The sequence below is a fragment of the Myiozetetes cayanensis genome, unplaced genomic scaffold (assembly GCF_022539395.1).
Source record: "Myiozetetes cayanensis isolate MyiCay16 unplaced genomic scaffold, myiCay2020 scf12, whole genome shotgun sequence".
Classification (NCBI taxonomy): domain Eukaryota; kingdom Metazoa; phylum Chordata; class Aves; order Passeriformes; family Tyrannidae; genus Myiozetetes; species Myiozetetes cayanensis.
Window position 1 is genome coordinate 2,164,554 of NW_026086826.1, and position 25,495 is coordinate 2,190,048.

A 25,495-nucleotide genomic window follows, 5' to 3' on the forward strand; every position below is an offset into this window, starting at 1 on the left:
GTGGGCGGGGCCGCCCCGCGCGCAGATCCCGCTCCAGCTCTCGCGAGGCTCGGGGGGACCCCCAGGAATGTGAGAGGCGCGCGCCGCCGCCATTTTGTCTCTGTGTGTGTGGGCAGGCGGAGCCGCCATGGCCGACTATTCCACCGTGCCCCCTCCCGCCGCGGGCGCGCCCGGGGGAGCCGGCGGCGGCGCCGGCGGAGTGAACGATGCCTTTAAGGACGCGCTGCAGAGGGCGAGGCAGGTGCGTGTCGAGAAACGTGGCCCCGAGCCGAATCAATGGGGTTGGCGGGGCCTGGAGGCCGCGGCGCCGGAGCCGCGAGGGGATGAGCTGAGGTGTGGGGGGGGGAGCTGCCGCCTCGCTGTGCTGAGGAGGAATCTGGGAGCGGGAAAGCTTTGTCCCGTCCCCGCTCCCTGAGAGGGGGGAGCGGCCCCGCTCCGCCGTGGGCAGCGCCGGCGGGACACGCCGTGAGGGGCCCGGGGAGCTCTGCCCCAGCCAGGGTGAGCCCAAATCTCGGCGGGCGAGCAGCGGCGCCTTATCGGGGCTGGAGGGAGGGAGGAAAGCAGGGAGGGAGGGCGGCGGCCCCCTCGGCGCGGCCCGTGTGGCGAGGGCGGCCCCGGCGGCCGCGCTTTCCCCCGCGGCTCCGTTTGCTCCGTGGGCACCGCGGGCGGTGTTTTCGTCGCCGCTCGGGCGGAATTTTCGCCCCGTCCGTTAATAATGAGCGGTCGCGGTTTTGGCAGCGTTGTAAAGGCGGTGCGGTCGGAGTGCTGAGCGCTGGGATTGTTTTGCCGGTGAGACACGGTGGTGTTGCTCCAACAGCGCGGGAAGAAAACTCCCTTTTGGAAAAAGTTTGAAGGGAAACTAGGTCGATGTTGTTTTCCAGCGGATGAGAAAAACATAGGAAGCCCTGCTGTTAAAGGATGAGCACGAGCCTTCCTTAAAGCACTCGTAAAATTTCCACGAGTGGAACTGCTTTTGGCAACGGTCTTCTCTTTGGGGTTATTTTAATTTTCATTGTCTGAATTCCTTACGTCTTTTAGAAGGTCTGGGATAAATACGAGCTGGTAAAATTACTTTTTTTTTTATCTTGGTTCTCAAAGTCTGCCTTTTGTTTAGATCGCAGCGAAAATTGGAGGAGATGCTGGCACATCAATGAACTCGAACGACTACGGTTACGGAGGGCAGAAAAGGCCCCTGGAGGATGGAGGTACGAGCTCGTTACTGCTGCATTTGTGTTTGGGGAGTTCGGCCGCTGTGCCAGGAACGTTGCAGGTGTTGGTGGATTCGATTTTCCTTTTCCTATAGCTCAGCATTAAAACGTTTTGTTCCCCTTGGTAGATCGCGGCATATTTTTTCGTTTTCGTTTTATTGGGAAAATTTGTTTCAAACTGTTGTGCTGTGAGGTGAAGTGAACGTAAACCTGTTTTAAAATATTTTAAATGTGGTTTAAAGGCTGGAAATTAAAAAATGTGTGTTGAGGAGTGGAGGGCAACAAAATAGTTGGTCGAGAAATGCCCGCACAGGGATGTTCAGTGAGGTCTTTTGTTTTTGTTACAGCCTGGAGTTACAATTAGAGTGGGAAGCGCTCACCTTTTACACTCGATTGGTTCATATACTTTGTTACAATAGTTTCATGCACTTGATTACTGCACAATTTCAAATAAAAGTATTACTTCGTTTCATTGTAAAAGCATAGGACTTAAAAAAAAGACAGGAAAGTCAATTTTCTACCTTGTAGACACTTTTGTTAGTCTGATGTTTCAGCCTCCAGCATGTGTGAACCCTGATAAGATCGTGCTTAAACCTTGTGACTTGTTGCAGCTTTTTGGATTTGCCTTACACTGCAGGAAAGGTTCCTCCTGAAATGTCTGTGTGTCTTCTGTCCCCTATGGAGCAACCACTTTGAGCTTAACAGGGTTTGATGTGTTTGCCATCCAGCCAAAATCCTGGCTAAATTACGGACAGAAACCTCTGAATTTGTTGAAATGTTCTCGTAGGTCTTACAAAAGAGCAATGCCTTTTTTTTTTTTCCTTTAAGAGGATTGAAACTCAGTCTGCAGAATGTAATTAAGGCTTTATATCAGGAGTCCTGCAATAAAGGTTTTTTTTTTTCTATTCAAGGTGAGGTTTTTAATATACAGAAATGAGCTAATGATGCTTCAGATGATATATGTAATGTATTCTTTTTATTTTATGTGTAGATGGCTCTTGGACAAGTCCGAGCAGTACAACACACTGGGAGGGAATGCCCTCTCCTTTTAAAGGCAGGAATTTTTATTTATTACCTGTGTTTAGTATGTAAACATGACATAAACTAGTGGATCTTTCTGGATTGACACAGATATTTCTTGGAATACGTGTCTGAGTTTTTGCTGCACATAAATCATGGTGGTTCATGTAGCCTTTATTTTGGGGTGGGAAGGAAGCATCTGAAGTCTTATCTTTTCAGATACAGGTTTATGATGCCTTTAATTTCTCCACTGTACAGAAAGGATTTGGACAGTAGTGATGTAGTTGTTTGAATCTACCTTTTTTTTTTGAAGTTTTATGCTATGAAATGCTTGATATTTGGATAGGAATTTCATATCAACGTTCAGATTGAGATTGCATTGCCATGTGATACTGTTGTATTTTTTCTTTTAAGTCATTGTTGATTTTTGTATGGATTTGATTTTTTTTTTCTTTTTTTTACTATAGAAGCATCATTAGCTTGAGCAACCAACAGAGCTCAACTTTGTTCCTTGTCTTAGTTGAGTTTCAGTGACTGGGTATCTGAGCAATCTACACACAGTGTGTCCTGAAAGCTGCCTTTTGTTAAACTACTGAATAGAAACATGGAAAAACCTGACATCTTTTCAGCTCTACTAACCAAGTGCTGAGTGCTCCTCAGAGTCTTTCTTTTATTCAGATGATCAACTCCCTGAAATTGGAGGAAAAAAAAAAGAAAGAAAGGAAAAAAAGGAAAGGGGGCTTAAATACACTGGAAATTTACAATTCACACTAAAACGTTTAAACACTGCTTGAGTTCCTTGGCAAAAAAAATTTTAAAAATCTTAATTTTGCAGATCAACCAGATGCTAAGAAAGTTGCTCCTCAGAATGACTGTAAGTAATTTTTATTTTGTTGCCAAAAACCCTAAACAAGTGTAACATTGTCAGAACAAGAGTTTGAAAGTGTCCTGGTAGGTGATGAAAAGAGTGGTTGGGGGGTTGTGTTTTATTTTGCAAAGCCAGTCTTTGTCAAACTGGCAGTGGTGTCGGTTTTAGCAACAGTTCAGAATGTTTTCAGCTTGTTTGTAAACCTGTTGATAAGAATTCTTAAAAGCCAACTTGGGCAAAATATCGGATACAGTTAAGTTTTGTTACCAAAGCAGAAGCTTAGCTGTAAACTACACCACTTGTTTGAATTTAATTTGAACAATATTTGTTTATAGCTTTTGGAAATCAGCTACCACCGATGCATCAGCAACAAAGGTAAGAGTTGCACTGCAGATTGTGTAGAGGTTTTGTTTTTACTAAAATAAAGCAAATTTGAGATTTTTTTTCCTGGAAAAGTGATACCAACCCTGTATTTGTGTGATCTGTTGAAATGTGGCTTCAGCAAGTCCTAAGTCAGACACTTGAAAGGCACCTGCATTGGTGTTTCTCTTCCCAGCCTAGGCTGTGTATCAAGCTTAATAAAAGGGAAATACATTGCTGGTTTTGCTGATTGAGCCCCGGGTAACATAACTGGAAGTTGGAAGCAGATCTGTAGGGAAAGAGAGGGACATAATCTTGGGAACAGAAAGGAACGTTGATGGACTCAAACCCAACAAAAACCATCCAAACCTTACACAGAGTATCACTCAGCTACAACTTAGTGGTCTTCTCACTCACTTCTTACCTGAACTGTTATTCTTATGGTTTGGATAGGTTTGGCAGATGAGATGCTGACATTTTCAGCATACTGTGGTGGATGTGCAGATGAACCTTGAAATGCTCCAGTGGCCTTTTCTGTGCCACAATAAAGGGATGGGATTGATTTGTGTTACACGTGAACCTTTTGGGTTGTTTCTGTGTGTTGTCAGCTGGGGCAGCTGTGCTTGCATCATGGCTTGTAAGGGTAATGGGTGGATGGTGGGGGCAGAAGGTTTCTTAAAGGTATCTATAAAAATGTAATGCCACTTTGATCTCTGGATGGTCACTGTCTTTGGTTAAACATTCCCTGCAGGTCTGTGATGACAGAGGAATACAAAGTTCCAGATGGGATGGTTGGATTCAGTAAGTAGTGTGGATGTGTCCTGTAGTGTAGTGCAGGATGTCAGCAGATGCTGTCAATACAAATAACCTTTCTGTATCTTCTTTCTTCAAGTAATTGGCAGAGGTGGAGAGCAGATCTCCCGCATCCAGCAAGAGTCTGGCTGTAAAATACAGATTGCACCTGGTAACTATCTGTGGCTTTTTACATTTGGTTATCTGGGGGGTGGTGGAAAGTTCAGAATATTCATTGCCTCTCATTGCCTCAGCCTTCACTTAAGGTACACTTAAATTGTCTGTTGGAGTTGTGACTGTCATGGTCTAAAGAACATGGGATAGGATTAATTTCCTGCTCTCTTTCTGACTTTACTGACAAGTTGGTTTTATTTGCTGGCTGCAGATAGTGGAGGCCTGCCTGAACGATCATGTATGCTGACTGGAACACCAGAGTCTGTTCAGTAAGTGAAACCAGTTGTGTGTGTGCATGTTAGGTTGGGCAGTACACTGCATTTTTTAGAGCTGAATGTAATACTTATATAGTAGATGTTTTTCCTCTACTGAAGAGGCAGTTTGGTGACAATTAAATATATACAGGAGGAAAAAGGCCCTTAACCTGTAGTCACATTTCCCAGCATACTTGGAATTTTAGGACAGAAAGAGTAGAACTTCAACTTGAATTCAAATCCAAATTTTGTTGTAGATAATAATTGCATAACCATGCACTGTTCTCAGCTTGAAAAAGAAATGTGTATATATATATTTAAAAGAAACATATGCTGGAAAGGGACTTGAAGATCAACTGGTGGAGGCTTTGCTAGGAAAGGTCTGGAGTGCAGTGGTATAATGGTATTATTTATGTTAGCTGCTCCCAGTGATGTTTGCAGGTAGGGCCTGCAGCTACATGTTTTCCTTTGGGAAGGGAGGTGTCATTCTCCTTTCAAGTCTGCCATTCACGAAGGCATTTCCTTCAGGGGAATTCTCTTTGTAATTGTAATTTATTCTGCTCACAAACTAAAGGGGAGAGTTCTTAACTGATGTTAGTGAAATCCTGATGACAGTCCTCTGCTGGCAGCTGACTTGCTCATGTGGTGAATGCTCTTGTCCACCCTTCTGGTGATGGGTACAAGTACAAATGTCCTTGCTTGGCCTGCAGCAGCTTTTGTTCAGAGTCAAGCTTTGAGCAGTGTAACTTTATTCAGGTGTGATGGTCATGTTTGAAGAGGAAACTCAGTTGAGCATGTTTGGTAAAGAACCACCTTTTGCATTCTCATACTGGGGGTTTTGTCATCTTACACTTAGTTCCTTAAGTTGCTGCTGCAAATTTCTTGAGTTTGCCTCCTATTTCTTAGTGTTAGTAAGTACATTTTCTGGACAGAAACTTTTCAGATAAAAAGAATTTCCAAGGAGAATAGGTGTGGGCAAGTGATAGTTGTAGGAATAAGTGTTTATAAATATGTGTTTTCTTTCACAGATCAGCAAAAAGATTACTTGATCAGATAGTTGAAAAGGGAAGACCTGCACCTGGCTTTCATCACGGTGATGGACCTGGAAATGCAGTCCAAGAAATTATGATTCCAGCAAGTAAAGCAGGATTAGTTATTGGGAAAGGTGGAGAGACAATTAAACAGTTACAGGTATACATGTACCTTTTAAATGTGACTGTGTCAATCTGGATTCCAGTGGGTATTGACCTCCCTTTTGTCAAACAGGAGCGGGCAGGTGTCAAAATGGTCATGATTCAAGATGGGCCACAGAACACTGGTGCAGACAAACCCCTTAGGATAACTGGAGACCCTTACAAAGTTCAAGTAAGGAGTCCTTCACAATCCAGAGCATTTCTCAATCCATTCTGATGTTGCAGGACCTAAATGAACTTTCCTTTTTCTTTTAGCAAGCCAAGGAAATGGTGCTGGAGTTAATCCGTGATCAAGGTGGCTTTAGAGAGGTGCGCAACGAATATGGGTCAAGAATAGGAGGAAATGAAGGGATAGACGTAAGCATGGTTGAAAAACTTGTTCACTGTATTTTGAGATGTTAACTTGCAAATGTTAAGCTGGGTAATACTGCTGAAAGCTCTTAAGCAGATTTCAGAAGTGGTGGTGGCTGTAAGTATGACCTGATCACTGCTGGAATTCTAGCCCTGCCTGCTGTGCAGCGCTGACTTGGCACTGCCAGCTGTCCTGAACTGTTGCAGCTGGAGCTTGTCAAATAAGCAAGTCACTTTTGTGGCCAAGTCTATAACACTTTAATGTTACTAAAACTAGAGTTTGGCCTGTATGGAAGGATATTTAAGTTAACCTGTTATGCAGAGTCACAAGCTAATAAGGAGAGGCTGAAAGTTTCATCTACTAGAATCTGCGTTTTAGACTCTTTATAACTTTTTTTAGTTATTCTAAGAAGCATAATATCCACTGCAGTTGCTACCACTATGAGAACTTGTAGTGCATAAGATTGCTTTATTTCTGATACTGTAGTCCAGTATTTGTTAGACTTGTGACTGGTAAAAAATAGACACTTGAAAAAGCCTGAAGTGGCACAGGTCTTGCCCTGATTTACTGTTCTACTGTGTTACCCTTTCATTCTGTGAATTTGGTTGGAATATCTGCATCAACAACACCTTGCTCTGTTTGGGTTTTTTCCTTAGGTTCCAATACCACGATTTGCTGTAGGAATTGTGATTGGAAGGAACGGAGAGATGATCAAAAAGATACAGAACGATGCTGGTGTTCGGATCCAGTTCAAGCCAGGTGTGTAACACGTTCCTAACCTCCTGTGAATTGACTGCACATTTACTGGACTGCATATACTGGAATGGTTCCTTTTGATTGCAGATGATGGGACGACTCCAGACAGAATAGCCCAGATCACGGGGCCCCCTGACAGATGTCAGCACGCTGCAGAAATTATTACAGATCTGCTTCGCAGTGTCCAGGTTGGGTGACGTTATTTCCCATTCCAAATCTCCTGCCCATCTGTTGGAAAGACCTCCGATTTTCAGAAAGTTTGTGTGTGTAACTAAAGCAAATAGTTAAGTGGTGTGGAATATGAATGTTTACTTTTACAGTTACAGTGTTGCAAGTGATAAAACTGATTCAAGGTCGTGGCAGTTCCTGAGGTGGTTTTAGAGCTGCTGCCTCTGTTGTCTTGTGTTAATAGCTAACATGCTGTTACTTCTGGTTGTAATTGGTGTTCAGGCATTTAAACCAGCTTGTATTCTTAGATGAGCCCCCCTGCTGCATTTACAGAAGGCAGCCAGAAATTCCATCTTTGTTCATGTGAAACTTTCTGCCTGCTTTGACATCCTCTCATCTTTCATGTGCAGAGTTGTACAGAACATTTTTTAAAATATAACTTAGGTCTTCCAGAAAAAGATACTTCAACTACCAAAACTATCTGATTTTAGTGAATCATTTTTTCTTTAAAAATGCTGTGATGTAGCCTGCTGGCATGACTTGCTTGCGGTAATTTTTGTAGAAAATGATCATTTGTTGCTGCTTCTTTTCAGGCTGGTAACCCTGGTGGGCCAGGACCTGGTGGTCGAGGAAGGGGGAGAGGCCAAGGCAACTGGAACATGGGGCCTCCTGGTGGATTACAGGAGTTCAACTTCATTGTCCCTACTGGCAAAACTGGATTAATCATTGGCAAAGGCAATATATTTTATATATGTGTATTTGTGATTAACAAAACTCAGCTTTTCTATTGGTGCAAATGCCACACTGCAGAGGGGTATCGAGTGTTTGCAGATAATTTACAGCAGAGCAAGACAGTGCTGTGAAATCAGATTTTCCTCACCAAAACACTTACCCCAGCACTTTAAAAGTTAGGAGGCCATCAATTTACTGAATTTATCCAACCCTTGTTTTAAGTAATGAGTGCAGGGTTACATTGTAGCGTTTGGTAGTTTCTTAGATGATGTACCTTATAATTAATTACTTTGTGTTTGATACTTCAGGATAAGCCAAGTGTTCCTGCATCTGACTCGCTCCTAAAACTCATTTTCACACATTCCAGTGAAAATCTTTTACAGTGAAACCCTGTAGCAATTTCTTCCATGCCTGTGTTCATTAAAATAATTCTTGAATTTAATTTTTACAAATAATTTACCGTATGCTTCAAAAAGAAACACTTGAGTTAATTTTAATCTGCTGTTCATAGTGTGTTCTCCAGACACAGCAAATAGGCTGACATTTTTTTAATTTTTAAATGCCAAATTATCCTTGTTTTGAAAATGTTGTGTATACAAAGGGTACATAAAACTTCTCTGGGTCCTGTAGGAGGAGGAGCCAGTTCAGGCAATTTACCTTCTGATTTTAGTGCACTGCAAAAATTGTGGACTTATCCAGCTTGCTCTCTGCACTTTTTTGTCATCTGTGCTTCCTCACTGCTTTGTAGGGAGTTTAGGTTTGGAGTTTGTGTTTACTGATAACTTGTGTGTTGGTTGTTATTCCTTTCTAATCTGCCATGTTTACATGAGCAAAAAACCAGACAACACTGGAGGAATTCTTTGCTGTTATGAGTAACATTATTGTGGTCTCTAATTTAAAAATATAACTTAAAAATAGTTAGAATGTTTTTGTGCAGCTTGTAAAAGTAGGCAGCTTGTCACTTTTATCCTCAGCTTCCATGCCCTTTCCTCTCTGTTTTGAATCAGTATTTCTGCTTTAATGGACACCCCAAAAACTGGATGTTGCATTGCAGGTGGGGAAACTATTAAAAGCATAAGCCAACAGTCTGGTGCTAGAATAGAACTGCAGAGGAACCCTCCACCTAACGCAGATCCCAACATGAAGATGTTCACCATCCGTGGAACCCCCCAGCAGATCGATTATGCACGACAGCTCATAGAGGAGAAGATTGGAGTGAGTGTTCAGCTGCTGATTGCTTTGCTGTTGTAACTAAACACAACTGGAACCAAGTCTCCTTCATGGAGACTTTTTCTCCCTTTCACTTCCAGTTTAATCAGAAAATGATTGGTAATAAAAAATTAGAATCCATACTGAAGTAATACAAACCTGACTTGATGCACCAAAAGAAACAAAATCTTGAAATGGAACCAGTTGTTTTCCTCAATGCCATATGGTGTGGTTTTTACTGATGCGTTCTGGAATGTGCCTGCTTTGGGAATGTGAAAAATTGGATGAGTTCAAAGATTACCAGTGGTATTCCAAAAGCTACTAAATTGTGTGTTTAGTTTCTGTCTCAGTATGTTCAGGTAAAGTTTTGATCCAAGTTAACAGCTGCAGTTTCATTGCACTTTTGCTTGCATGTAGTCAAATTCACTAGTGGATTTTTGTACCTGATATTACAAACTGGTTTAATTAGCAGGATTAGATATATTGGTTTGGTTTAAAACTAATAGTCTCATGTTAATCTGTGGGTTTAAGGCAACCTATGGAAAAATCCATCTTTTATTTGGAAAATTTTTTCCTTCCTCAAGAAAACTGAAAGAATTATAACTTTCTAGTTATTACTGCCACAGCTGCTTTAAAGTGTTCTCTTTAACTGACCTAAGCCTAATTAATCTTAAAATTGCCTGTTTAAGAGCAGTCACATCTTCTGGATTGCATTCTTAGTGTTCACAGAAATGTTTCTGACCTGCAGGAAAACGGAGAACCTCCAGGTTTATTTTCACCTCTGTCCCATTCCTGTTCCAGGGTCCGGTGAATCCATTGGGGCCCCCTGTTCCCCATGGACCTCACGGTGTCGTTCCTGGCCCCCATGGACCTCCTGGCCCGCCAGGTCCCGGTGCTCCCATGGGACCGTACAATCCAGCTCCCTACAATCCAGGCCCTCCTGGCCCTGCCCCTCAGTAAGTCCTGCCCAGCCCCTTCCTTCCTTCAGGGTCCCCCTGGCTCTGCTCTCACTGACGAGCACCTTGATCTTTCCCAGTGGTCCCCCAGCTCCGTACGCTCCACAGGGATGGGGAAATGCTTACCCACACTGGCAGCCGCCCAACCCCCCAGATCCAGGTAAGGAATGGCACGGCTGCGCTGCAGGGTGGGTATATTTGCGATTCATCCATCTTGGCCTTGCCAGTGGAATTGCACAGCTCGCTTGTGTCACACTGGGAAACCTGGACAGCTCCTCTCTCAGGCTGTGCTTTTTCTGTTTGTCACTCTGCCTACATCTGACACTTCCCACTTGTTGCTCGTGAGATGTTGAAATGTAATTGTTGGACTTGGAATATGCCTTTTTACAAATGTTATTGGTACTGCATCCCTATTTATGATCCTTTTGGCAAGAGTCTTGGTTCTTTGTTCTTGTGCAGTTCAGTTTTCTTACACTTCATGTTTTTACACTGAGAATGTGTTTTCTTTCTCTAATAGTAAATTACTGTTTATTTGATTCTACTCAGTCTCCCTGATCTGTCTTTGCATAGTTTATGCTGTATTATGTTTTAGTTTTTGTTGACCTATGAGGATTGCTTCTCAGACTGATACTACTGTACTTTGTTGAGTCCCTGTTCAACTGCTCTTAATACAGTAAAACCAGTCAGGGTTGTGTATTTTGAATTTTTACTTATAATAGTTCTGTATTTTCTTCTGAAACCCATCGATGTAGAATCTATTTCTGATTATCTTTGTCAGTACTGGGAGTTTTTGTTGAATTATAACTTATCAATGCAATCAGGATTTTCAGATAGCTGCTGTTCCTGACCCAGGGTCATTAGTGGAAAAAGGGAGGTGTCTTTTCCAAGAACCATCTCTGGTTTCAGTTCCCAAACTTTTGCAGAAGGTAGCTCTGCATGCATCCAGTTAGTATTTAAAATGCCTATTGTCGTTATTTAAATGTAGAGTGATTCAAAGTGACCTCAAGTCTCAGCATATAAAAAATGTCATTTAATGCAAAACCACTGCTAAAACCTTAGACTGTTTTGAATCATATTTTCAATTTTTTATGAAGTAATTTATCTGTATAAAGATGCATAAGAAAAAATGGCAAATACTCTCTTAATGTCACCTTGATGATTTTGTAACCATTTTTTTGATAAATACTCATCTTAAAAATCTAATGAAGTTTTCCTGTGTGCAGTTGATGTTTCTCTTGACAAGTATTTATTTGAGTGAATTTTCTACAGTTTTCACTTAGTTGCTCATTTCAGTGTAACAAATGGGTTGTTCTAGTGTTTTTTTCAGAGGTGCTTTCTCCAGAGCCCTTGGCCCGTGAAAGTGGAGCTAGTTACTACAGGCAGATTTCTTTGGAAATTTAATGAATCCTGCTCTTTTGTCCTTCCACTGTAGAGGGGAAGGAGGGGGGGAGTCGAGCAATGGCTTATTTGATATTTGCAGGTAACCTTAGAACATAGTACATGTTAGTTTAAATCCACTGTTGTTGATGCAAGCAGTGTTAATTAAAAAGCAAATAGTGTGTGAACATTTTTTTTCTGTATGCTGATACTACTGTGTGCATTTGAAGTGGTTACATCTGACTTTTGTCACAGTATTTCATTTAGCATTCATTTTATTGTTGGGGATTTCTTCTTGAATGCTTTTTTTCAGGGGATTTCTTCTTTTCCATTACTCACTGCCTTACCTATTTGGTGTTTGGGGAGGATTATATTTCCACTCTCATGTATAGTTATTCTTTAGTATCAGTTATATCCATGTCTTTATGTGAAATTCTCTCCTCGGTTGGCTGCATTTATTTGCAGAAATAAATCCTCTTTAATTAAGAATGCAAGTGTTGTATGCAAAGATGTGATGGTTGGGTCAAACATGATGTTCTCTCACAGTCGATTTTCAGGTGTTGTGGGTTACCAGTCTGCTAATGTAAGCAATCTGTGATTCAGTAACAATAAACCATTCCTAAAGGCTAAGTGTGAAAAACAGAGTAACAAAACTCTAGGAAACAGCATCAGTGACTTACCTAGATGTAGATAAAATCAGGAACCGTGGGGATAGCTGCAGGAGGGGCACATGTTACTGTTTTATACTAAATTATATACATTGTTATACTAAAAAGCTGTAAGTAAATAGTGATGCTTACTAGCCATGTTGGGGGATTTAGGTTCTTAACATGCTGTGTGTTTGTGTTTGACTGTTACCTTAAAGTTGAACTGCCATGCATTGCACATACCCAGTAAGCTTTGTATTCTTCTGTTTCAGAAATATGTTTTTGGCATGCCTCCTGCACCGGTGCCAGTGCCATTAGCGTGAGGGTATAACCAGAGTGAACCCACTCACTTGTTTGGTGCTACCACTGATTAACAGGACTGTCTGATTAAACTTGCAAAGCCTCTTCCTGCTTGTCACCTTGAAAAAGTAATGAATGGCATTGTAGTTGTAAGGGTTCTGAAGTCATTTGGTCTCACCAGCCCAATGAAAGTACATTTTGTACAGTGCACTGTTCTGAAACCTGACAGAAAAAATACTTCAAAGATGTACATGGTTATTTTGTTGAGATGGATTTTCCCTTAGAGGAAAATACGAGTGTGTAGGAGAGGATTAATTGAGGGCAGCATTCTGTTCATAGTGGTACTGCTTTTGTAAATGGTGCTGTTCTGTTTCCATAGGTAAGCCAGGAACAGATCCCAATTCAGCAGCGTGGGCAGCTTATTATGCTCACTATTACCAGCAGCAAGCACAGCCACCACCTGCAGCCCCTCCTGGTGGACCAGCTACCACCCAGACTAATGGACAAGGTAATTTCACTCACATGGACACGTTTCTCATTCCTGCAGCTGTGAAGGCCCAGTTATTTTTTACTCTTGTCTTCATATGTTGGGTAAATTTATTTAAGTAGCTGGTTTTCTTTGAAAATTATTGCTTACAGCCCTGCTTTTCTTAATTTCAGCAGTAGTAAGGGTAATGAATTTGTTATGCAATGCACTCCAAAGACAATTTTGCCACCTCTTGGGCTGACTAAATGCCTGTGCAGAGCAGTCATAACTAAAAATTACTGTCATTTGCTTGAACACTTGGTTGCATCACTTCCATTGGGTTTAGGACAATTACAGTTGTGGTGTTTAGTAGTGTCATTATAACTTCTGCCTGGATGAGGCTTACCACTTGAATTTTAGGTAGCATTTTGTATCATGAGTGGTGTGCACTTCCTGAATCTTGAAAACACGCCAAGCACTTCAAACATTTCTTTGTGGTATCTTTTACTAATACTTTATATTTGTAGTAGCTCCTACCACAAAGGTTTGTAGGGTCAGATCCGAGTGCTGTCATCTGGGATTGTCCCTGCACATTTCTGTTGATGATTTATGTGCTGTATGAAGCAAAGCCCAGGAGTTTTAGTTTAACTGCTTTTAATGTAATTCAGGAGATCAGCCCAATCCAGCACCAGCAGGGCAGGTTGACTACACCAAGGCCTGGGAGGAGTACTACAAAAAAATGGGTGAGTGTGCAGGGCTTCTTCTCTTGGTGCTTACTGGGATGTTTTAAGAGCCTTGTGTGTCTTGCTCGCTTTTTTACCACAAAAAATAAAAATGCATGATCCCTTTGTCCTCTGAACCATCCACTGCTGAGGGCCCTGCTGGAAAACAGGCTCAGCTTTCATTTGTATTTAAGGCATTTAAAGGCTGCACAGAAATACTGCAGACTTAGTGAGATGGCTGGGTTTAATCCTTGAGAAACAACATCCTTTAAATACCTCAATATGAGTAATTTAAAGTATAGCAGTTGATTATTCACTCATCTTTTGTTGCAAGGCTCAGTAGTTCTGAGCTGTGCACACTAAAGTGTGCACAGCTCAGAACTACTGAGCCTTGCAACAAAACCAACTTGCAGAGAGGAGCCTGGGGAAAAAAACTGAGTTTAAAACCACGAGGTGCTAACGAGGTGATTCTTTTTACAGGCCAAGCCGTGCCCGCCCCCACCGGGGCTCCCCCGGGCGGGCAGCCCGATTACAGCGCGGCGTGGGCCGAGTATTACCGACAACAAGCAGCTTACTACGCGCAGAGCAGCCCGCAGGGGATGCCTCAACACCCTCCAGCGCCACAGGTACAGTGTCCCAGTGTTTTCTACCCGCTGATCCTTTCACACAGGTGTTTGGTTTGGTTTTTTTTTTGCATGTCTCTTGCTCTCTGTCCCTTCAGAGTGTGCATCTTTTATTTTGTTTTTTTTTCTCTAGCCAAGTAGCTCTCAGAGTAAATTAATTAATAAGATAACTTTGTTTACCTGGTAACTTTGTATGTTTGGTGATTATGTTTTGGGGGGGTTGTTTGGTTTTTTTCGTTTTCTTTTTAAAAAAAAAAAAAAAGGAAAAACTTTCTCCTCCTCCCAGGGTTTTGAAAACCATGCAAGAAGCCACCACCATTTACATTAACCAATTTTTCTTTCTTAAAGGCTTCACTCCTGAGTTAGCTCGATTTCAAGGATTTTCTTTAACTTTTTGTGTATCTCTTATGTATTTCTTCTGCACAGGGCCAATAATAAGAAGTGGACAATACAGTATTTGCTTCATTGTGTGGGGGAAAAAACCTTTGTTAAATGTATGGATGCAGACGCCTTGATGAAGATCTTAATTTTGGTTAAAAAAAAAAAATAGTGTTTTTGAAAATGTACAAAATATCTATCACTACTGATAGGAGGTAATATTTCTGTGTAGAAATGAAAACAACAACAAAAAAAAATGGTTTGTTTTTAGTATTAGTGTAGATGTACACATTCCAGCAAATGTATTTGCAATTATGTGGTCAATGCTTTGTGATATAAATGTACTTTTTCAATGTATACTTTATCACTTTTAAAATGCCTGTTTTGTGCTTTACAATAAATAATCTGAAACCTCCTGTGTCGGTAAGTTGGATATGTGGGTGTTGCAGAGTCATAGGATTGATTTGCAACGCTGACTCAAGGTACCTGTCCACAAATGAGTTGTTTTTTTTTCCCCCTCTGGTGAGACCTGGTGGAGTTTAAAGCTTGTCATTAGCATGTTTTTCCCCTCTTGCACAATAGTTGTAGATGGAGGATCTCTCTCATTCGTTGTATATTGCTGCCTAGCACCAGTAATCTTGATACCTTAATTTTCTTTCTATTTGATTCCAAGTGCATGTGTTTCAGAAGGTGATCTTTTGGCAAACTTGCATTGCATTAACAGTGACATTTCCTTTGTCCATGACCACTGTTTCAGACCTGTGCAGCTGCTGTAACAGATAACTCTTGTTTTTTAACGAGTACTGCAAAACTGTTCCTGCATAACTGTTTGATGGATTTTTTCAGACTAGTTATAAAACTGACTTTTAAGTGTAATGTGCTTAAGCCTTCAGTTTAAAGTAGTCCACTTTGAATGCAGTGTAGAAAGTCAATGTGGTTTGCATAGCAGATAGAAAATTGCTCTGTCCTCGAAACGCTGTTTTGTCGGTGGGAGTGGTTGAGAACTTCCTGCAGAGCAGATAACTTCTGGTTTTGTAAATATTCAACTATTTTGAATCGACTGATTATTTTTTTTTATATATATATATCTCCTTGCAACTTCTTATTGCTCTAATGCTCGTTGTGACAAGCTCTGTTTGCTCTTTGCATTTGTGAGATTTGTGCACTACAGCCTGTCTTGCATTGTCTGTTGGAGTGCAGGTGATCCAGCCAGTGTAGCACTAGCTCTGTAGGGGTGAGGAGGACTGTGCTGTGTTATCACCCTTGAGTGTTCCTTCAAGGAGCATTGCACTGTAAGTACATCAGAATGACAAATGGATGAACTGCAACAGTATCTTTTTGTCAATTATGTTCCACATAATGCAAAATGTACTTGTGTGATATTATGTTGGAATACAGTGCTGATAATCTTAGGAACTCCTAATTGCTTCTTCGTTCACAAACGTAGCTTTGCTTATCTCTCTCTTATATATATATACATACACATAATATGAGTTTTGTGGGTAAGTATTCCTGAAACTTTTAGCACTAGCTAAAGAAAATCATGTTTCTGTTTCTCTGAGTAATAGCTTTTCTCATTAGTACTCCTGAGACAGCTGTCATTCAGTGTTTTTAAAGTTTGCATATCGTAACATTGAAGTCTTTGGAACCACTTGTTAGCCAGAAGTTGTCTTTGTCTTCAGCCAGTTTGTGGATATGTAGTGATGTAGGTATGTTTTAAATAATTCTATAACTGTTAATTGCTTAATTTTTTTTTTTTTTTTTTTGGAACACCATGTTGTTGCTTTGAGAATTAAATTTTTTAGGGTGGCTGCACAGAGAAGTAAAAGTTAAGGCTTGAAAACTGAAGTAGTTTATTCAGGTAATCAGCAATGTATGTATTGTGCTGTAGAAATAGAAGGAATTATTTTTATCCCTTTTAAAAGTAGGAATTATGCTGGTAGCTTGAAAAAGGCTAGGACAGTATTTGCTATCTTTAGTGTAGGGCATTAAGTTAATTAGTTCAGGTATTTTGCATGGTATTTTGTAGATAACCTTACAGAATGGTGCATTTATTATGTACTAAACTGAGCAAAAATTAAATTCACTGGATTCTTTATCAGTCACAAAATGGAGGCTGTTGATTTTGATTCATTTAAGGTATAAAATCTTTATTAATTGCAAACAGTGCAATTATTTATACTTCACAGTGCCTTCCCAGACCTTCCACCTTAGGTTCTGCTGCAAAAAAGCAACAGGTAAGCACAACCTAAGGAAGTATATAAATTAATCTATTTCAGTACATTAATGTTGTCCCTGTGAGATCTTTGTGGTTGTGTATTGAAAAGCAATCTGCTGCTTCCCCAAATGCATTGTTACTCACGGTTCCATTTCAGTGGAAAGTCTTAAGTTTTTAAACAACTGTTTCTATTTCTAGGTAAATATGTATTTTTTTCTTTTTTATGTTTTTTTTTTTTTTTTTTAGAAAAGATTATTAGATTGCAGTAATTGAACTTGATCAGAATAAGTAATTTTGGTTATTTTTCCTCAAATAGCTCTAATTGTTGCAATTAAAGAATCAAAACCTTTTCAAATATGCAGGAATTACTTTGGTTAGAAATGTCAACAGCCTTCACAAATGTTTTTATAGTAGGGCAATTCCCATTTACAATTCCCATGAAAGCCGTAAGAGCTCCTGTACAGAATCTGATGCTGTTGCTGTCACTGCCTCTGACCTGTGTTGCAGTGGTAGTGGGACCTGGAGATAACTCAGTGTGCTCGTTCCTGCCACGGTAGGACAGCAGATGCTGCAGGGTGAGCTCAGCACGCTGAGCTGAACGAGCACCACTGACACGTGAAAGTACAGCAAGTATTGCATTGCTCTGGCAGTCAGTGTATCCTGTTTGACACTTTACTGAATTGCTGTATATTTGATAGTATAAAATGTTATATGTCTTACAGATGGTCTGGTACAGGCTTTTGTTTTCAGTTTTTGTTGTTGGTTTTCCTTTTTTTTTTTTTTTTAAGCTTAACACGAAGCAGCATCTTTGGTTTTTTTCGTTCATGATTCTGTTTCTAAAATGTGCTGCTCCTCTTTCAAAAGTCCTGCTTATCTGTACATCCAAGAAAAGCATTCAAAAACCCTGCCTTCATTTTCACACACAGTGCTGAAGATGCTGCAAGCACCCAGTGCTAGCTCATAGACTCAGGTGCTGAGATAGTGAGAGGAACCTTTGAGTGTTTGGGGCAGCCGATGAGCATGGACCGTACAGGGGCTCCATGTGCAAGGTAACAGTGGCACAAATGACAGATCTGCAATGTCTCCCATGTGATGGGGCAGGGTGTAAGTCTGGGTTTGATCACTGCTCATTCTCTGAAGTATTCTTTGTTTGACCATAAATGTTCCATAATCTGTTACTTTAACTGTGATTGAATAATATAAACCATCTATTTCACGTTATATTCTTCTAAACAGCCAAGTTAATTTTGGAACTAAATTAAAAGTTGTGCTTCAGTTTCTCAAGCCACTTAGTTATTTCATCTGTAGTTTAACATGTTAACTTCATTTTTGACATGAGAAAAGGTTAGGGTGTGTTCCATTGAGGTTTTGATACTGTGAATTTAGTGTGGGGATGAGCCATTTGTTCACTTCCTTTTTACGTGGTACTTTTCTCTTCCACTGTTGCTCCTCAAGTCCCTTGCCCAGCCTCTCAGCTGTTAATTTAGGCTGTGGGAGGAGATAGAGAAGCAGCAGCCGGTGGGCTGGATGTTGGTGCTGTGTGCAAGGTGGGATGTTCTGGTGTGCAGGGTTTGGGGGGTGTGACTTGCAGCTCTCACTGCTGGCCTTAGACATGTTGGTTTGTGCTGAGATAGTGTTCACTTTTCACCTCTGTCTCCAAACTCGGAGTTCTTGGGAGAACAGCAGATGGTTGGAGCTCTCCAGTAGCCAGAAAGGTAACTGGACTTGTTAGAAATGCAGTGAACTTGGCCAGGAGGCCTCTTGAAGTGTTGCCCACTTAGCCCAGCCCCCCTTTAGAGCCCCCCAGGTTGAGCAGCAGGTGAGGAGAGGGAGGAGCTGCAAAAGCCAGCAGGGTGTTCAGTAGGAATTGTGTCACTCGCTGCAGCCTGTACTCCATTAGCACAGAAACCACAACAGCAGGCAGATGATCTTCAGGGTAGCTGGATCATCAGCCATCTGTGGCACTTGTCCAGGCAGACAGATCGTGATTCACTTGCACAGCCTAACCTTGAGGTATTTCATCTGTTTCTGGTGGTATTTTATTGGATGGTAGAAGCTGTTTCTCCCCTGTTCTCTTCCAGAGTAACTCTTTTAAGTTTTCCATTGCATGCTAAAAGCTCTTTATTTTGCTTTTTTCCTGGAAGCTGGGGGGAGGAAGGGATGCCTGGGCTTTTCAGCAAGCATACAATTGCCAGGATCCCCTCTTCCCTAGTATAGCTAGCTTGTGAAACTCTTATGTGTGCCCAAATATTTCTCTTGCGTGCATGTGAATGCCTTTTCGTCCTGAGAAAAGTGTTCTCTGCAGAAACTACCCGTGTGTAAAACGAAGATTGGCTTAAAAAGGCAACTGTGATGGGAACAGTGTCTTAGGGAGATGCAGCTTGGACTTGAGGTAAATTGAATGCTTTACAAAAATGTGGTTTTGAGCTTGCATTGACATTGTATGTAATATGGGTACACATTAACTGTATAATGGCTTTTGTATGGTTTTTTTCTCAATAAATGTAAACTGATGGATAATAATAGCAATGGTTTTGTCTTCTTTATGCTCCTGTCCCTGCCTGTGTTAGTTTGAAATAACAGCTTCAGAGGGGAAATGTTGCAGCACCTGGTGCTCGAGTGCATGGGCATCACCCATGTGAAATGAGGGACGGTCTGGTTAAATGGCCCGTGGGGGAAATACCAATGGAAAACTTGGGGCCATTTTTTATCGAGGCAGAAGTGAATTCCAGTAGGGAACAGCCCAGAGAGCAGCAGGTTCTGCCACAGGGAGATTTCCTTTTGAAGTGACTGCAGAACTTTCATTTACTGCAGCTTGCCTTGGCTTTGTCAAGGCTGTGCACACGTCCTGTCATTTCAAATGTGATGGTTTTTTGGTAAAGTTGCTCCTAAAGAAGCTGAATCAGGGTCAGATGGTGATGGCACAGTGACATGGATGTTGATGTCAGGAGGGGTCAGAGAAAAACAGTCCAGTGGCCTCGAGACAATGTTTAGAGATGGGGCAGTAAAGTCATTGCATTAAGATTATAAACAGGCACTTTCTGACAAGATTTTTTAAGCTTGTTTCTTTAAACTTAAAATCTGAGCCAGTCATAAATGTCACCAGCCGTCCCTGCATCCTTTAATCAGTGAGAAAAGCAGCAGTTTTCCAAGACAGTGTTGGTATTGTGAGGACCACAACACACCTGAGGGAGATGTTGTGCTGCAGGATTATCATCTGCACAGGCTGGGCAGGGCACAGCACGTTAAGTGCAAGCCCATTTTGAAACAAGTAATTCTCTTTGGAAAGTGGTGAGCACTTGGGTGATCTTTAATTCTTTAAAAACAGTGCACTTGGGTGTCTGACCATCATCAGTAAACATTTCCTTTTGCCAGTTCAGTGCCTGTGGGATAAAGAGCTGAAATATTCAGTGCTCATGCAGAATGTCCCAACACACTGACACCAGGACACAGAGTTCCAGCTGCTTATTCAGTTTATTCTCTTAGGCAGCAGTTGGTCTTTACTGGGGGAGCACTATTTTAATTCAGCTTTCTCCTTTGTTGATCTTTCATACATTGATTTTTTTTTTTTAGCCTTTAAAACTGATTTTTGCCTCGAAGGGAATCCAGACACACTCATAATTTGCAGGTTATTGTGATGCAGGAATGACAAATAATTGCATATCCTTTTCTTTAGTTGGCCCCATCAGAGAGAGAGATGATGCAGTAAGAAGGTTGAGGGGAAGAAAGATTCCAGCTAAGGTAGAGCATTAGTAGTCATCAGCTAGAAAATACAAGAAGGGTTCAGAGAAAAAGGTAATTAGGTTTTGGTAACAGGAAAGATGCAAAGAAGACAGAATTGGGCAGATGAAAATGCTAACTCTTACTTTCAATGGTGAGGATGCAGGTGCTGGCAGCTGAGCCTCTGTTGTTGACAGCTTTGCACATGTATTCCCCTTCATCCTCTGGGAAGGTTTCTGGCAGGTAAAGGCAGTAGGTTTCTCCTCTCTCAATGTACTGATAGTCCTCAGAGTCCTGCAGCATCTCCCCCTCAAACCACCACGTCACTTCAGGCTTTGGCTCTCCGGTGATTTTCACTGTAAATCTCACTGGCTCGCCATCGACAACAGACGTGTTTTTCAGGGACTTCTTGAACCAGGGAGCTCCAGATCGAGCTTGATCCTCCTCATCTTCACAAGCAGAACCGTTAATGATGCTTCCCTCTTCATCTTCCTCCTCTTCTCTTTTCTGTTTTGAAACAAGCTGGTTTAGAACATTGAAGTGGCAGTAGCAGTGTGAGTGCCAGTGAGGCACATCTGGTCACAGGTCATGGTGCTTGGGAGCAGGGGCAGTGCCACCCTATCTTTGCATGTCTTGATCTCCTCTGGAAGTGCTCCAGGCCAGGCTGGGCGATTTGAGCAGCCTGGTCTGCTGAGAGGAGTCCCTGCCCATGTCAATGGTCAGAAATCCAGGATCTTTAAGGTCCCTTCCAACCCAAACCTTGTATTTAACCCCATGAAGGGTAAACACCAAATGCAATTTTCTGTTATTTATGTTACCTCAGCAATTCCCAGCACTGCTAAAACAAGTAAAAGGCTCCTTTTGTGTCTGGTAGTGCTGTCATCAGTGTTAATCAATCAGAAGCACAGGTAAATGCCAGCTGGGGCTGAGCAATGTGTACCTTCTGTAGGGCTGCATCGATCTCCTTCTGCTCGAACTGCATGCGCAGGAGTTTCTGCTCCTCGATCCTCCTCTGCTCCTCCTCCTGCCGCGCCCGCGCCATCTGCTCGAAACGGGCCCTCATGTTCACCTTGTGAGTGAAGGGAGCCTCGCATTTCTTGGCCGGTCTCACATCTACGTCGTCCTCCTTGGGAAGGAAACGTTAAAACAGGACTCATTTACCACCTGGGACGTGTGTGTGATGGTAACACTGATCTGGTGTTCCCTCAGTGCTTTTTGACTGAGAAAAGCCACACAAAATCCTGGCTTTCCTCAGGTTTGTTTAATGGTGGGTCTAAAGTCATCATAGTTTATCTCAGGGATAGGGCAAAATACTTGCAGAATTAATTTCAAAAATGATAGATAGAAAATACTCCTGAAGTTTTATTCATAAAGAAGTTTAATACTTTGTGGCAGTGGTAAATCCTCAGTGGTTTACACCATGGTGGTGGTGTGGGTTCAACCCCTCAGGCTGATCTTACAGAAACAATTGGTGTCAATCCCTAAATTAAAAGCTCAGAACTAAAAGGCTGTGAGTGCTGTGAGAGGGGCTGAGGCTCAGGTCAGGAGTGCTGCTGGTCCAGGGTTGTTCAGGATCCTGAACTGCCCCGTGGTTGTGGCAGGAAAGCTCCCAGGGGGCTCTTGGGTCAGGGACCATTGTGTGATTGTTTAGGCTGAGGGCTCCAATCCTTGGTTTTTTTAAAGTGTGAGGTTCCAGCCTGGCATCCTCCTGTGCTCTACCCTGAGGAGAGAGTGAACCTGAGGAAAAGGCTGCAGATGGGTTGTTTGGGTTGGGTAGTGGGTTTGATTTAATTCATCCAGTGGGGAAGGAATCAGAGCTCAGAAGAAGAAGCAGTTGGAGTGGTAATGGCTGATCCTCAGGCAGGAACGTGCTCAGCCCCCAGGCTGGCAGGTTGCAGGTTAAGATGGTGAATTGAGGATTTGGGGCAGAAAAGCAGGTGCTGTTCCCTTGAGGGGTGCTGGCTGAGATGCCCTCAAGCACCCAAGGAGGGAACAGGAAAGAAGGGAAAACATAATTTTAGAATATATACCAAAGTTTGATGAAAGCAGCAGCGTGGTCCCTCCTGGATCCTCAGCGTGCTGGGCAGTGAAATCATTGACACACACACAGTCCAACTCACCTCTTGGAATTTCTCAGCTTCCCTTTCTCTTATCTCTTCATCCATTGCTCTTCTCTTTGCTCTCTCCTCCTCAATCTTCTTCTGTATTTCTGCTTGAGACAGCTGCCCTATTTTCTCAAACTTGCTTTTCAGGTTCTTTGCCTGAATAGAACCACTTCTTTTTAGCTTGATCAGTTCTTCGTATTCTTTGCTCAGCTCAAAAGTTTCACACTCCTCTTCCAGCTGTTCAGAGATCACACAATGTGTAATTATTTTTACTGCCCATTCTCCCCCAGAAAGGTGTCACTTAAAGCACTGCAGTTCTCCTGGTTACTGAAATCAGCAGAGACTTTTCCCTGGAATGTTCCTGTCCTCCCTGTTCTCAGGATGCCTCCATTTGTGTCTGAGTGCTCAGAAAACCAGACACCAGTAGGAAAAACTGAGTAACCCAGGATCCAGAAATTCACCTTTATACTTGCAATATGATGTGAAATAATCTTCTAAAACACAGCTATTTTGTTCATAAAATTATTCCTTTTTTTTTCTTTTAATTCAGTAAAAAGCAAATGACATTTCAGGATGTCATGGCTGGAAGAGAAGGGGCAGCTCTGGGTCCTGTAGTCAAGCCATGTATGAAGCTGTAATTAATTACTGATATTTTCCTCCCTCCTTTTGTGACCTGTGGCTGATGGTAAAGGTGTATTTTAGCTGGATGTCCCTGGCCCTCCCTTCTTCCCCAGGATTGCTTTGGGAACATCACAAGCCACAGCCTTTATTACTCACTTGAGCTTTGCTTAACAAAAAAAAAATTATGTCCTTGAACATTCCATAGGGAATAATAAAGAATCGCCACCCACAGCCAAATTGAAGTGTAAAGTTCATTTGGAACTAAAAACATTTGGAATGTCAAGCAAATTGTGTGATTTTTAGTCAGCTTCAAACAGTCTTCAAAGCCCGGACACACCAAGGAGGAAGAGCCCTCTGTGTTTCTTTCCTCATTAGTTAATACAGTATTTCCCTGAGGAAAAGCAGGATTTTTTGCTCTTCCCTACCTTTATTTTTGTATTTTCATTTGGGAACTAGAGATTTCTGTTCTCCCAATCCAGTAAATATTGTCTAATTGCTTTAGTAATACTCTATGGAGATTTCCAGAAGTGACTGGAAAATAAAATTACAGATTTGAAACTGTGTTTTACTTTGAGAGTGGCAAGAGATAAAAACATTCCCCTGGTTAGATTAGTGATAAAAGTATGCCATTATCATTATATCCAGTGTTTTCAAAAGCTGGGTCTCTATTTCTCCTTCTTCTCACATAATATTGAGCATGTCTATTGAACATTTCCCTTAAAGGGGTTTTTAGGTACACTCTTAACCTGAGATTTTAATAATTACTAATCAGACCCAACCTGTTGTTGGGTGTACAAACCTCTCCCATTTCCTGCCTCAGCTGTTGGAATTCCTGCCTCTCCAGCTCCAGCTTTTGCCGACGCTCCTCCTCGGTGCGTCTCTTCTCCTCTTCCATCTTCTGTCTCAGCAGCTCCTCAAAGTTGATTTCCAGTTTCCCAGGCACGAGGGACTCTTGAGAGAATGTTTTAAACATTTCTGGTGATTCCTCATCCAGCACCTGCAGGGGATGCAGAGCATTGGTGAGCCCTGTGCTGGAACCACAGCACTGCTCAGACACTGCCGGTACCTGCAGGTACCCAGAGATCTCAAACATTTACTGCCTGCTGCTGCTGCTGATGCCATCCCAGTTCATATCCCTGCCTTGGCCTGCTTTGCCCACAGCCTCTTTATTTGCCACAGCTCTTTCAGCAGTTTTTTAGCCCAGTGCCACTCAAATCCTGCTGTTCACTGGGGGCACCCTCCAGACTTTCCCTCTGAGTAATTTTCCAGCCCCACCATTCCTCCCATTCCTCCTTTGGTTTGTGTGATATCAGCACATCTGGTGAAATTGTGTTATGGAAAAGTGAAGTCTGAAAACAAAGCTGTAAACTATTTAATGAAAAATCCCAGTTTGCAGCAAGTAAGTCCCTGAAAATTTGTCTTCAGGATCATCTGAATTCAAACTTCAGGAGTCCTTGCATGTCCCAGAGCTCTGCGTTTGTCTAAGGGAGACCCAGATTAAAGTTGCTCTGATGGGAAATGCCACAGGTTCCTTTTTGTGCTGAAATGCTTTAAGAGCTGCATTTCAATTAGCTGGGTTCAGCCTTTCCTCATTTCCCCTTCCCAAAGAGCCCCAGGTGACTGGATAATTCACTGGTGGGACTGGTGTGCCATTAATTGTGCTTTAGCTGTAAGGGGTGATTGGTGGACACTTGTAAAGGTGTGGAGAGAAACCTGGAGCTGTTGAAAGAATTGCTCTTTTCCCCCCCAAAAAAAAAACAAACCAACAAACCCTTCTAGTGAAAACATTCTGCTTTCCAAGTTTGTTGCATAGGAACAGCCACTGGATGGGATGTCTGGGTTGGATAAATGAGCTGGAATCCTCTCCAGGCTTGGTGAGAGAAGGGATTGTCCTGTGAGGGTTTGGGGTGAATGAACTTGCTTAGTTACCCCCTGACCTTCTAATTAGTGGGGAGGTGAAGTAATGAACGAAGGGGCTGAAGCACCCATTGCTAACTCTGTTTAAAGCTTTTAAAGCCTTCCTTGCAGTTAGTGGGAATGTCAGGTAAATGATGAGGTCATTGCCATACCATGTTCCTCCTGGCCTCAGCAAACGCCCTCTTCTCCTCCTCCATGCGGCGTTTTGCTTCCTCCTCTGCTCTCCTCTTCTCCTCCTCCCTCCTCTGCCTTTCCAGCTCCTCAAAACTCAGTCTCAGTTTCCCAGGGCGGAATTCCGGAACGGAATTTTCGGAGTCTTCATCGCCACCTTCGTTTACCTGCAGAGAAGGGGGAGAGGA

The 25,495-nt window shown here is 42.2% G+C and overlaps 2 protein-coding genes across 23 annotated transcripts in view; one reads left to right on the forward strand and one right to left on the reverse strand.

Annotated features, from left to right (window-relative positions):
• The first annotated feature begins 59 nt into the window (after positions 1-59).
• The window catches only part of FUBP1 (far upstream element binding protein 1), a 26,862-nt gene continuing 1,426 nt past the window's right edge, over positions 60-25,495 (forward strand). Inside the window, exons 1-22 of one of the 9 annotated variants that reach the window (XR_007627771.1) lie at positions 62-241; positions 1,115-1,205; positions 3,064-3,102; positions 3,432-3,471; positions 4,208-4,257; positions 4,349-4,420; positions 4,634-4,691; positions 5,705-5,867; positions 5,943-6,041; positions 6,125-6,226; positions 6,878-6,980; positions 7,065-7,165; positions 7,739-7,880; positions 8,932-9,092; positions 9,888-10,042; positions 10,123-10,202; positions 12,746-12,874; positions 13,501-13,575; positions 14,035-14,180; positions 15,756-15,847; positions 16,745-16,792; positions 17,700-19,296. Coding sequence is in view for 6 of the 9 variants with exons in the window: in XM_050307220.1 (XP_050163177.1) it covers positions 128-241; positions 1,115-1,205; positions 3,064-3,102; positions 3,432-3,471; positions 4,208-4,257; positions 4,349-4,420; positions 4,634-4,691; positions 5,705-5,867; positions 5,943-6,041; positions 6,125-6,226; positions 6,878-6,980; positions 7,065-7,165; positions 7,739-7,880; positions 8,932-9,092; positions 9,888-10,042; positions 10,123-10,202; positions 12,746-12,874; positions 13,501-13,575; positions 14,035-14,318 (2,058 nt within the window). In the remaining 3 variants the exon portion in view is untranslated. Of the gene's footprint in view, positions 242-1,114; positions 1,206-3,063; positions 3,103-3,431; positions 3,472-4,207; positions 4,258-4,348; positions 4,421-4,633; positions 4,692-5,704; positions 5,868-5,942; positions 6,042-6,124; positions 6,227-6,877; positions 6,981-7,064; positions 7,166-7,738; positions 7,881-8,931; positions 9,093-9,887; positions 10,043-10,122; positions 10,203-12,745; positions 12,875-13,500; positions 13,576-14,034; positions 14,972-15,755; positions 19,297-25,495 lie in introns of those variants that run through there. The other 8 variants (XR_007627772.1, XR_007627770.1, XM_050307223.1 and 5 more) reach the window with 8 other exon arrangements.
• NEXN (nexilin F-actin binding protein) overlaps positions 18,819-25,495 on the reverse strand; it is an 18,904-nt gene continuing 12,227 nt past the window's right edge. For 12 of the 14 annotated variants that reach the window (XM_050307228.1, XM_050307233.1, XM_050307238.1 and 9 more), the window contains 6 exons: positions 25,289-25,474; positions 24,019-24,216; positions 22,614-22,835; positions 21,434-21,619; positions 20,640-21,000; positions 18,819-20,536 (listed from right to left, as the gene is read on the reverse strand). In XM_050307228.1, the coding sequence (XP_050163185.1) occupies positions 20,523-20,536; positions 20,640-21,000; positions 21,434-21,619; positions 22,614-22,835; positions 24,019-24,216; positions 25,289-25,474 (1,167 nt within the window). In that variant the 3' untranslated portion in view covers positions 18,819-20,522. Of the gene's footprint in view, positions 20,537-20,628; positions 21,001-21,433; positions 21,620-22,613; positions 22,836-24,018; positions 24,217-25,288; positions 25,475-25,495 lie in introns of those variants that run through there. The other 2 variants (XM_050307240.1, XM_050307235.1) reach the window with 1 other exon arrangement.